General features: G+C 47.5%; 1 protein-coding gene across 1 annotated transcript in view; it reads right to left on the bottom strand.

Moving 5' to 3' along the window:
- Nucleotides 1-320: 320 nt before the first annotated feature.
- Nucleotides 321-12,208, bottom strand: part of TMEM241 (transmembrane protein 241) — a 104,345-nt gene continuing 92,457 nt past the window's right edge. Inside the window, exons 14-15 of the mRNA XM_082853436.1 lie at nt 10,554-10,618; nt 321-712 (exon numbers count right to left, since the gene is read on the bottom strand). Coding sequence (XP_082709562.1) covers nt 652-712; nt 10,554-10,618 — 126 coding nt within the window. The 3' untranslated portion in view covers nt 321-651. The remainder of the gene's footprint in view (nt 713-10,553; nt 10,619-12,208) is intronic.

Below are 12,208 nucleotides of genomic sequence, written 5' to 3'. Positions count from 1 at the left end.
TACCAAGTTAACCTAATGGTAGGCAAAAAAGGGTGTGTGGAATTCAACACAACACACAACCATAAAAAGGCTTCAGCACACACTCTGGAGAAGTAGTGTCCTTGCTGGTGTCTTACTTGGCCCAGAACCCCCATTTACCTCCTCCACCCCCGCCCCCAGTGGAAGCCCCGCTTGAGGAATTCTCTCTGTGCCCCTAGGCGGGGGAGTGTGCGTTCTAGGCAAGCCAGCCTGACAGCAAGGAAAGGGGGTCCCCGGAGGAGTCTCCAGGGATGTAAAATTACAAAACAAAACCAAAAAGGCAACGCAATACCTTGGGCCCACTAGCAGGCAGTGAACGCTTATCTGGGAAGGGTGTTTAGTAAGGAGGCTTGCGTGGCACTCAAGGTGGGCGGAGCCATCCCCATACAGGTGAAATCCTGCATCTGTTTCTGCACAGCTGGGCTCACAGCACAGTCAGCAGGACTTGGGGGAGCCTCTCGACACAGTCCACTCTCTGCAGCGGCCCAGAGACTCCAGAAAAAGTTCTCCTCGACGCAGCGAGCAGCAGTGTCTCATCGTTCTTGCTTTCTTCTTTCTATCTCCGGGACAGGGAGCTCCAAAGCCCAGGGCGGTGTTCTCCACCTGCAGCCTGGGAGTCCACTTTCTCTGTGTTTAGGAGCCCTTCCGCTCTGAGAAAACCAGCAAGGCCTCTCCAAGGCCGCCGAGCAGGAGGCTGCAAGAAACAGCAAGAGGTCATCTTTCCCCTCCCCGGAGCCTGGGGGCTGTGGACACAAGGAGTTGCCTGGTGCCCACATACCGCAGGGCGAGGGATGCCCCCTCATCCCGCAGCTGAGCATCTTGTCCCCCGCCTGCACTGCCCCGCTTTGAGGTCAGGCCCAGGGACTGCCCAGTCGTCCACGGTAAGCCTCAGCTGTGCGGGGGGAGGGGAGTGGGCTGCAAGGTGGATTGTGATACCTCCCCTTAGGGAAGAAGGTGATGTGTCCCATCCTGACCAGGTGACAGTGACTGCCCTTCGTTAATGCTCTCTGGCAGAAATATTGGAGGAGGGCTTCCCACAGAGCTGCCTGGTACTTTTTGCCATAGAGGGTTGATGAATATAAAATCATGCAGATATCCATAATCTTATCGTTATTAAGCTGACAATCTCTGAATCCTTTAATTTCATTTAGACTAACAGAACATTTAAAAACAAAATACAAATGGGGAGGGGACCTCCCTAGTGGCGCAGTGGTTAGGACTCCACGCTCCCAATGCAGGGGGCCGGTGTTCAATCCCTGGTCAGGGAACTAGATCCCACACGCATGCTGCAACTAAGAGTTCACATGCCACAACTAAGGAGCCCGACTGCGACAACGAAGACGCAGCGCAACCTAAATAAACAAATATTTTTTAAAAAAAGAATAATGAAGAAAATACAAATGGGGAATCGTGAATTTCCCACCAGAGCAGAAATATGTATATGGTCAGTGATTTGAAAATGAAAAAATAGCAGGAGAACAGAAGAGTGTGAGAAAGAGAAGAGCTGGATACTTTAACATGCCTAAAATGTAATACAATGAAAGGTCTGCAAATTTCCTATTTTAAACTTCTCAGTAGACAACCTGGTGTTGGTCTGAATCCCCTGTCATTCTTCCCCAAAAGCACTTCTAAGGCCTGGGATGGGCCACGAGTGAAGGATTTTGATGGGGGTCCCTGAGGATGAAATGCTCTTGTCCAGAGGTGCCAACAACCCCACAATCCCACCTTCTTCTTCCTTTTTTCTCCCATTTACCTGCCCAGTATCCCACTCCTCCTATACACCCACTCCTCCTATACACCCACTCCTCCTATACACCCACACACCACACTCTCACATTTGGGCTATTGCATCTCCATATTCCTAACATATATCTAAGGCACCGGATGTATGAAACACACTTAGGCTGTGCATATCCTGTTCCCAGTGAAAAATGTCACCTATGTGGGTGACTGCGACATAAAGATAACTTGTACCATGGACCATTTCCAGTATAGCAGTGAACTGAATAAGTGTGAGAATAGAAAAACAATAAGCTGAATTCAAACTGTGCTCAGGTGTTTTTAGCTACGTAATCCCGCAAGTGTTAGTCTGCTGTTTCCTCAGCTGCACCACAGGAGACAATCACATCTAACCATCTGTGTGAGGCTTAGAAGGACGTACTTGAAGCAGCTGACCCCCGTGTGTGGCCTACAATGGGCAAGCAATGAAATATTATTCTTTTCTCGACTGCTCTCCCAGAGTAGGGATCGCTTTCTCAGCAGCCCCCACCACTGGCTGGCTTCCCCACCTCTGCTTGAAAAGTCCTTGTGAAGGACCCATCCTGCTCTGCAAAGCCAGCTCTAGCCATGGGATTCAGGAAAGCATCTATGGGCACCTACGGGCATCTTGTGGCAGGTCCCGGGGCACGAGGTTCTTCCCTCCTGGAGGAAGTCCTGCCTCATACTGACCTGACAACCTCACCTGTGAGTCTAAGTTCTGCTTTCTAGAGCAACAGAAAACAATTCTACGCCCCCATCACCCATCTGCCAACCCTACAGAGTGGAAAAATCCCCTGAACCCCTGCCATGTCCCCTCCCTGGTGATGCCAGGCCTCTCTCTCTCTGGGTGAGGGCAGAGAGGCGCTAGTCAAGTGACTGCACTGGGGAGTGGGCTGGGAGGATGACCCCCGAGCCCGCTAACAAGGGGGAAAGAGAGGAGAGGGGCCCGAGGGAGATGTCTGCCTGACAGCTTAAGCTCCAAGTTGGAACGTACTTTCCTCTTTCCTACAGAAGTATTATAATAGTGACAATAAGTCGATGAATTCTCTTTAACGCGTACTAAGCTCATAATAACGTAGCTGAAGTCTGTGTCTATATTACGAACCGAATAAATTTCTGAGGACTTTCCTAGATCTATACTCATCATTTATAGGATTGTTTCTGGGAGAAACTAGGGTCCAAGTTCCAAAAGACTGTATTGAGAAACATGACCCATTTGTGCTTGTCCCTGGTCTAGCTCAGGGACAGACCCAGATGCTGGCGGGTTCTACTGCCTCTTCTCTTTGGATGAAGAAGGGCCTGGGAAGGGGAAGCCATTCATTTTGTACACAGGCTCACCTCTAAAGATCTGGCTTTCCCTTCTTAGCCAATCTGCTGTTTCCTTCAACATCCCTTAAAGAACGCACATACCAGCTTCTTAAACCCCTGGGAAAGCGCAGAGTCACCGTGACCTGATGCAAGATCTGTACAGAACTCTGGCTTTGGAAGAGTTTTATTTCTGCAAATGTAACAGGAGGGGGTCACAGTCATTTCCACTAATCTTCCTTAATCACCAGGGAGAACAGGATATCGGCTGGCTCTCCGCCACCCTCACACCTGCAGCTTTAGAACAATGATGCAGCGTAATGAACTTGCATTTCATCCCCTCGGCTTAGCGAGTTAATGAAACACCTAGCAGCTTAGGGAACGCTGACATGCAAACAAACCTGGTTCCGTTTACTGTTAAGAGAGCCAGGGAGGTGAGCTTTGATGCTGTCTTCTAAACAGCGGGAGATGCTGACACAAGGAGGGGGGCAGGAATCTTAATCGCATTACAGCTGGTCAAGTCAGAGCTTTACTGGACTGTTTGCAAATCTTATAATCCCCATCATTCCTGAAATGAACAAACTTCATGTAACAAGGCATAAACATCAGATTGCAGAGCAGAGGCAGCCAGAAATAGTCATCACTCGCTTCTCTTCCAGGGGGTTATTTTCAGCGTCTCTCCACTCCTCTTTTCTCCCATCGGGAGCCAAAGGCCCCATCTCAATTATACATTTATTACTGTGGTGATTCAATGAATTCCTATGGAACCCTCCAGACAGAGGACAGAGACTGTATCCTTTCTCCAGCTGTAGGCCTAGCACTTAACACAACACCCAATAAATATTTACTCAGTGAGTGATGGAATTCTTATAACTGCTCCCCCTTTTCCCATCTGGATTCCAAACTATTTTTGTTTTTCTCTCTTTTCCTCACCAAAACTAATTCACCACCCCCTTGGGGACTTGCTGAGTGACAGTTCACAATCTGATAAACTACTCTGTGTCGAAAGGTAACGAGCATAGTTATGAAGGCCTTTCTCAGCATTTTAAAGAAGAGGTTTCAAATTTTTAATTCAAATGAAAAACTTCAGACACTGTGGTCCTAGATGCACTTTGGGGTGTGTGGAAGTTCTTTCTTCACCCCTAAATTCACTCTTCCTACAAAGAGACTTGGGCAGTCTCCAAGCATTCCCCTAAAATTAAAGGCACAGACATCTCTACTCAGAGAGGACAGAAGACCATTTTCTAAAGACTCTTGGTGCTAATGAGGTTGGAACTGGAATCAAGTTGAAGCGATCCTCGTGTTTGCAGCCCAGGATCAATGGCAGGCCCGGTGAATGATGGGCAGAGGTGAGCAGCTGATCACGAAATCCTACAAACAAACAGGTTGTGCTTTGGTTATTCCTTTCTCTCCTTGTCCCTAAACTATTCCACAGAGAAGAGTGACTCTCTTTGTCTAAGGAGGATTCGAAGAGGAGGCACACACAACTAATTCTACTCGACAGGAACATCACTCACAGTTCGGAATTTTTTTCTTTTGTATGTGTTGAATCCCCTTTGCCGAAATTTTAGAATAGAGAGAATTCATTATCGATCTGCACTGTAAAATGTTGTTAATTAAAAAATGAATACATATTAATCTGGAAATTTAAATTACCGGGCTTGTCATAGATATTAAAATACTGGGCTTTTATAGTTAAAAACAAGGTAATTAGCTGGACAAGAGCAGTTGCTTTTTTACATATATAAATTTATTTATTTATTCATTTATTTATTTTTGGCTGTGTTGGGTTTTCGTTGCTGCGCACGGGCTTTCTTTAGTTGCGGCGAGCAGGAGCTGCTCTTTGTTGCGGTGTGTGGGCTTCTCATTGCGGTGGCTTCTCTTGTTGCAGAGCACGGGCTCTAGGCATGCGGGCTTCAGTAGTTGTGGCACGCAGGCTCAGTAGTTGTGGCGCACGGGCTTAGTTGCTCCAAGGCATGGGGGATCCTCCCGGACCAGGGCTCAAACCCATGTCCCCTGCACTGGCAGGTGGATTCTTAACCACTGTGCCACCAGGGATGTCCCCAAGAGCAGCTGCTTTTAATTAAAGGCTTTAAAAGTTGACCAATGTTGGGGGCTTAGGCTTATCATTTTTCTTGGGTACAGGATTGAGAAGCCTAGTACCTGTTGATTCAGCAAACGGTGCCGGAAGGAGAGATGCAAAAGTGAGCAAAACGTGGCTCCTTTCCTGGAGGAGCTTCAGCCAGCAGGTGGGCAAGGAGTGCACACCTGTCACGCCGTGTGGTTCACGCTGATCGTGGAACACAGAGCGGGCAGCAAGGGCTGCCCAGGACCTGACCCTGGAGCTGATCCAAATCTCTAATTAGGAGATAAACAAGTTCCTTAAGATCTTGCTGAAATTTCAAATGGCATGTCTCCACTAACCACCTCACAACTTCAGATCCGTGATTCCCAACCGGGGCGATTCTGCCCCTAAGGGGACCTTTAGCAATGTCCTGAGACATTTTACATTGTTACAGTTGAGGGGGTGCTACTGGCATCTAGTGAGGTGAGGCTCAGGTTTGCTGCTAAAAATCCTACAGGACACAGGACAGCCCCTCACAGCAAAGAATTATCTGGCCCAAAAACGTCAACAGTGCTGCGGGCGAAAAACCCTACTTGAGACAATGAGCTATTTTGTGCCTCTAAGCTGTTGCCCATCCACGAAGGTGGACAATTAATTACATGGGCCCTCGTCTCCTGGAGGGTGACCTCTCTGGGGTCTTGGACTGTGTCTGGAGCCTCAGAGCCCAGCAAGCTCTTCTTATAGAATGAATGAACATACAAGCAAATGCAGGCGAGGATATCGGCTGATCCAGGGTCCCCGCCCTCAGCCAGACTGCAGCGGTGGCAGCTACGCTCACTCACGGAGCCCGTGTCCACTGAGCGGGCAGCCTCGCCCCACTCCAGCGACTGCTGCTGTGTGGACGTGCAGGCCCAACTTAACAGCTGTTCCATATTTTCAAAAGAATCTGGAGATCTGGACTTGTACAGGGAAATCACCTGATTTCTAAATGCTGAGTAATTTGAAATTTGAAAATCAAAAAAGAAGAAACAATGACTATACAGGCAAACACAGTAGGTCCAAACAAAACAGGCCTGCAGCCCTGCCTTCTCACTTCCGATCAGTCTAAGCTCCCACAGGACAGAGACTGGCCTCGGATCCCTGCCCAGGATCCGAGCTGGTCACCCAGTCACAGCTTGAACACACCCAGTCTATGGACAATGCAGATCAGCTCTGTGCAAAAGACAGGAAATCTGAAACACAGTCTGACATTCCTCTTCTGGCGGTTCACTTTGTGGTTGGAAAATTCTTTGAGGCTGAAAACACACGATCCTTAAATTCGAGAGTTCTCAAAAATCAGGAAATTCCAAAGTCAAGGTTCCTTTTGCAATAATCACACGTGCTGTTTCCTTGATTTGGGTATACACAGCCCTTCTGTCCATCTTGTTCAGGGCGTACCACGAAGTCCACAGGATGTGGAACAGCCTGGAGATATGGCCTACGCACAGACGGCTGCTGGAACCTTCAGACTAAGTGTGGCCTCCCCACTGGAGAGCATCTCAGGCTCATTTCTCACACTCAGTTCAACACCTGGGTGTTTTTTGTTTTTCTGCTGTTTTTTAATTCATTCTGAAATTGTATACAAAATACAATCAATGAGGCTTATTTGTAAGAAGTAAAATTACTGTCAAGAGTTGAGACGATCACTATGAAGGGTAAGATACAGAAATTGGGGGGAAGAGTCTCGAGGATGCACCAGGATATCTTGGCAGTTAGGTTTTTGGACGTCAACCTGCCCGTTTGTGTCCTGCCTTCCCAGAAGGACAGGTGCAGAGTAAGAAGGAGGGAGTGTAGGATCAGCTCCCTGCCCCCCAGCACCAGCTCTGGTTCCAAATCGTGAAATCTCACCGTTGGCACCTCTTGCCCCTCCATCCTTCCCTGTCCTCCCAGGGCTGGAGGGACCAAATACTCTTCCACCCCAAGTCTGACTAAGCCTCTCCCTTCTGCATCAGGGTCCAGTTTCAAGCCAGTTCCAAGGCCCTCCAGCTCACGCCACCCTCTCTCTCTCCTCCAGTCTTCACATTCATTGTGCATTCAAACGGTTACTATCCTACTGCAGAAATTATCTTTATGACTTCTTCTCCCGAAAACTCCTTGAGGGCTGGATGATGTCTTATGTTCCTTAATGACTTCCACGTGCTTTGCATACAGCAGTCACTCAATAAATATTGTTAGTTGATTAATAGAATTATAGCCTCTAGTGTTAAAAATCTAAGGCTGGACTTCCCTGGTGGCACGGTGGTTAAGAGTCCGCCTGCCGATGCAGGGGCACGGGTTCGAGCCCTGGTCCGGGAAGATCCCACATGCCGCAGAGCAACTAAGCCCATGCGCCACAGCTACTGAGCCTGCGCTCTAGAGCCAATGAGCCTGGAGCCCGTGCTCCACAACAAGAGATGCCACTGCAGTGAGAAGCCCGTGCACCGCAACAAAGAGTAGCCCCCACTCGCCGCAACTAGAGAAAGCCCACGCAGCAACGAAGACCGAACGCAGCCAAAAAATAAAAAATAAAAATAAAATAAATAAATTTAAAAAAGAAATCTAAGGCAATGAAATCCTTTTCCTAAAAATGTTCCACTGGATATTCTTAGTTCACCGTGTCAGCCCCTGAACAAGAAATAGAGCCATTTTGTCCTGGGTAACGCTCCTTCTGTACTCCTGCCATATCATCTAGATGCTCTTTATAAACGATCAGACTGCTGGGAAGAGAAACATTTAGGCCAATGTCTCTTCCACCTCTCCATGACCTGCTTCCACCTAGACACTATCTACGCTGCTGCTAAGTCCTTGGCGTTTCCCACGTCATTTCTAGGGAGGTATGTGAAGTTTATGGGATGTTGGACACACACAGACCTGGGTTTGAATCCTGGTCCAATCACCTAGTAGCTCTAAAATCTTGGGACAATCAGTTAAATGTCTCTGAACCTCAGCTTCTTCATCTTTAAAACGGGGCTAACTTGGAGGGTTGTTGTGAAAGTTAATGAGATAATATTAATATAAAAATGTCTGAAATATAGTAGTTGCTCAATAAATGGTTATTATTAGTCAAAGGAAGAGGTGAGACTAGAAGGAGGAGGAAGAAGAGGAGGGTGTGGGAGTATTTCCTAATTTTTCTTTTCCTTCCGTTTTTCTTCTTGGGGCAGGAAATGCCCCATTAGGGGCTCCTGAGAGGGGTTGAAAATCGCTTTCACCGAATGCCGTGAGCAAAAAGATTCATTTCTGTCAGTCTGGATGGTTTAGGTGCAGACCTGCCCTCAGGCAGGGAGATGAGCAATAACAGACATCCCAGGGGCAGCGACTTTACACTTTTATCCGAGAGCTGTTCCTGGCACACAGAACCCCAGGAAATATCTGTTTATTGAACCAACCCCTCCCAGCCCAAAGCCAAATGAGATGCAAAGTCACCTCCTGGACTTCCTCATCATGGTATTCCCAGAGCCTGGTCCTGACCCTCACATTTATCTTGCAAGAACCTCATATTGATGTTTAAAAATGACACCATTTTTGTGTGTGTGGCTATGACGGCACAAGGCAGGGGATTATTTGCAAGACGTCCTGGGAGAGGGGAGGCTGCCCTAGACACACTGAGCACGAGTACCGGCCCCACCAACCAGCACTGTGGCTTTTGAGCAAACAGGTGACAATTCTGCAGGTCCAATGTGCACATGAATGCAAAAAAGTGGAGGGAGGGGGTGGGAGGAACCAACCCTTAGAATTACTCTCAGCCCCAGAATGGGAAGAAATATGGATTTTCTAGAACTACGCCTTATTTGAGCAAAGCTAAGCAACAATATGCTTTTTCTTTCCATCGTGCTGGTAAAGAAATGGAAAAACCTATTCCAAAACTTGTCTGCCATTCCATTTTGGAGTGCCATTCTTGGGGCGGGGGTGAGGGGGGATTGCCAAACAATACATCCAAAGTGGAACGGAAATAAGCTTTATCTTCAAGTGGCCCTAAGCTTCTTTTCCTTTTTAAAACAGAGGTTAAGAGACCAGTAAGTAGCAACAACAAATATGACTTATTCTCCATAATGTGCCACATTAGTGATTCAGGCCGGACAGCAGGCAGCCGTGGTCATAGGGGAGGAAAGCTGTGGGTCATTCGGCCAGCAGCCGGCAGGCTGGGCGAAGACTTGGCAAGGACTGACCCATTCCCGGGTGACTGAGAGGCTCGTCTTGCTCGACAGGCACCCGTCGGTGTGGTTTCACTTGGCAGACGATAGAGCCCACCTCCCTCAGTGCGGACATCCTGACCAAACAGTGCATCGTTCTCACTGTTGAATCAAACTGGTGTGACTTCTGGCACGTGGAGACGGTGGAAGCAGAGGATGACAGGCCTTTACTTTTTACTCGATGCATTTCTGCATTGTCTTAAACGTCTCACAAATAGCACCCGCTACTATGTAGCTTTAAAATACGTAAGTATATACCCCCCAAATAAAGCACGCCCACGAATGAGAGGAGCAACAGAAGTCTTAACAGTTTAAACTCACCATCACTCCCCATCTCGCCTCATCTTCCCTGAAGATGACAGCGACAGCCCTTGGTAATGATCACATCAGCTGGTTTGAATGCTAGCAAGCTGGAGTGGATCAAAGTCCTAACTCCGTCAGCTGTCCGATCGGCAGTCTGTGTAGAGCGTTCGGAGGTAGGACCCTACAGCCCATCTTCCACACGGCAGACTGAGGAATGTGTTTTTAACCTAGGAGCAAGTGGCTCCTCTGCTCAGAATCCTCTGATCGCTTCCCCCCTCACTCTTACAATGGCCTTTAAGACCCCACATGGTCAGCCACCAACCAGCCTCATCTCCTACCACTCTCCCCCATCAACCTGTTCCGGCCACACTGCTCCTTGAGCAGACCAAGCACACTCAGGGCCTTTGCACTTGCTGCTTCCCCCAGGGTCCCCAGGGCTCGCTCCCCCACTTCCTTCAGGTCTCTGCTCAAATACGGGAGGGAGAGGCAGTGCTGTCTTTAAGCAAATGGATGGGTGCATTCTAAACAAAGATGATCTGGAACTTGACTAGGAAAAAATGAATGGAAGGGTCAAAGGCAAAAACACAAACATAGTTAAAGTTATATGCACGCATAATTAGTGGCTCACCTAGAGTGGTTACTCTCGTGTGGATGAGTGGCTGAAAGGTGTACCGCTGACGCTCTGGTTCCTGCCCAGGATGCTGGCTATAGCAGGTGTGGTATATTCAGTTTGTGAAAATATTCATGATAGATGCACTCTTCTGAATGTATATTTATATGTCAATAAAATATACCCAAACACACACCCTTTCTTCAACATTTGAGAGCAAATATTAGTATCCCAAGGAAACACAAACAATGAATTTTCTTCTCCTCTCTCTATGCAAAAGACTTACCATCCCACGGTGGCCCTGGTCAGGATCATATCAAACAGCAATATCGATAAACCAGCCGTGATCACCTGCAGAAATCATTTCAACAAAAGGTCATCAGAGCAGCAGGCCCTCGGCAACCTTCTCCAAAGCCATTCTTCACAAGCTTAGTTTGTACTAGTTCAGATCCCAGACGTCAGCCATGCCTTCCCACTTCATGACTTTTTGCCCCAAATACTTCCTAGTCCCCCTAATTACCTTTCCCAAATACCCCTGTATTTAGCGGAAAACGCTAAGTTCTAGCCTATTCTGAGGTGAGAATCTTCAAAGAAACATTTAACTTCCAAACTCTTCAAAGGAGGAGTTTGGAAGCCAACATCCAAACTCGTCTCTCCCCTGGGCAGGGGCATAGCAAGAATCCCTGTTTCCATCTTGTCTCAGCTGTGCAAAAAGAATCCTCAGGGTCAGAAGTACTCATTCACCTGTTCCCAGATCCTCCAGCTAAAAACCTAGCTGTCAGCCTGCCTTTGCTAACACACCGTCTCTCGCCCTGCCCTAATGCCCCTGTCTTTCTGGCCCGTGACACACATTGTAAGAAACCAGGTACCTCCTAAGGGAGGGAGCAATGAAATCATTAATTAATTACTTGCAAACATCTAGAAGCCACAGGAGAGGGAAGAGGTTAGTCCACATCTCTCAGAGCTAGAAATTACATAAAAGTCTCTTAGGAATGGCAGTAACAGGACTCAGCCTCCAGCGGTGCCTCTAAACATCGGCACAAAAAGTTTTGAGAATCAAAGACCCAACTTTGGAATGTCTGCTCAGGAAAGATGTTTTTTTCCCAGAATTCTGCATTCTGGAATACAAAACGGCTTCCATGAGGAAGGTCACCCTAAGGACTTGCTTCCTTGCAATGAGAAGAAGTAAGAAGCCGTATCGGGATGGGTCATGCAGGCTGGATGCCGTCGGAGATGTCAACTGCCATGTCACTCAAGGGGACGTCATGTCCGGTCTTGGAGGCCTCTTCAGGTCCGAAGCCGGGAACAAGGCAACAAGCAGATGGTCAGAAGGAGGGAGTGTGTTTAATGCGTCTCATCTTCATTCATTTACCATCTCAAAAAGAAGTCTGGAAACATAAACCAGGAACATTCAGTACAGAAACTCCGTGAGCTCTTAGAACCTTTGTGGTAGTTTATTCATTTCAGGTCACTTTCTGTTTGCTTTCCTTGCTTAATTTGCAGCAAAAACCTTGATAACAAAAAAGACCTATGGTGTCTTCAGGAACAAAAAAGAAGCGGCAGCAAGGTCAGAGAGACAGTTGCAAAGTAGAAAGCAAAGGACAAGAGGAAACAGATTTCTCAAAGTGAAAACGGAGCGGTGGCTTTTATCTTAAAGAGCTTTTATCTCAAAGAGCAGCTCTTCTTCCCCCATCCTGCCCTCTTCTTATTTGGCATTTTATATTTAGGACTTTTGTATCTATGGTCATAAATGAAGTGGGCCTAAAATTTTATTATTTTGCAATGCAATTGTCTGGTTTTGGAAACACGGTTATACAAACCACATGAATTAATTCATCAGCTTCCCTGCTTCTTTTCCTATAAAGGATAAAGATGGTCTTTACTGTGGTCTCTACTCTGACCTGACTGCCTCTGGACCTGGAGCTTCTAGCTGGGGTGGGC

The sequence above is a fragment of the Leucopleurus acutus genome, assembly GCF_964270905.1.
Source record: "Leucopleurus acutus genome assembly, chromosome: 13".
In the NCBI taxonomy this organism is placed as follows: domain Eukaryota; kingdom Metazoa; phylum Chordata; class Mammalia; order Artiodactyla; family Delphinidae; genus Leucopleurus; species Leucopleurus acutus.
Note: the sequence above shows the minus strand (reverse complement) of the source record. Positions and strands in the feature narration are given on the sequence as shown.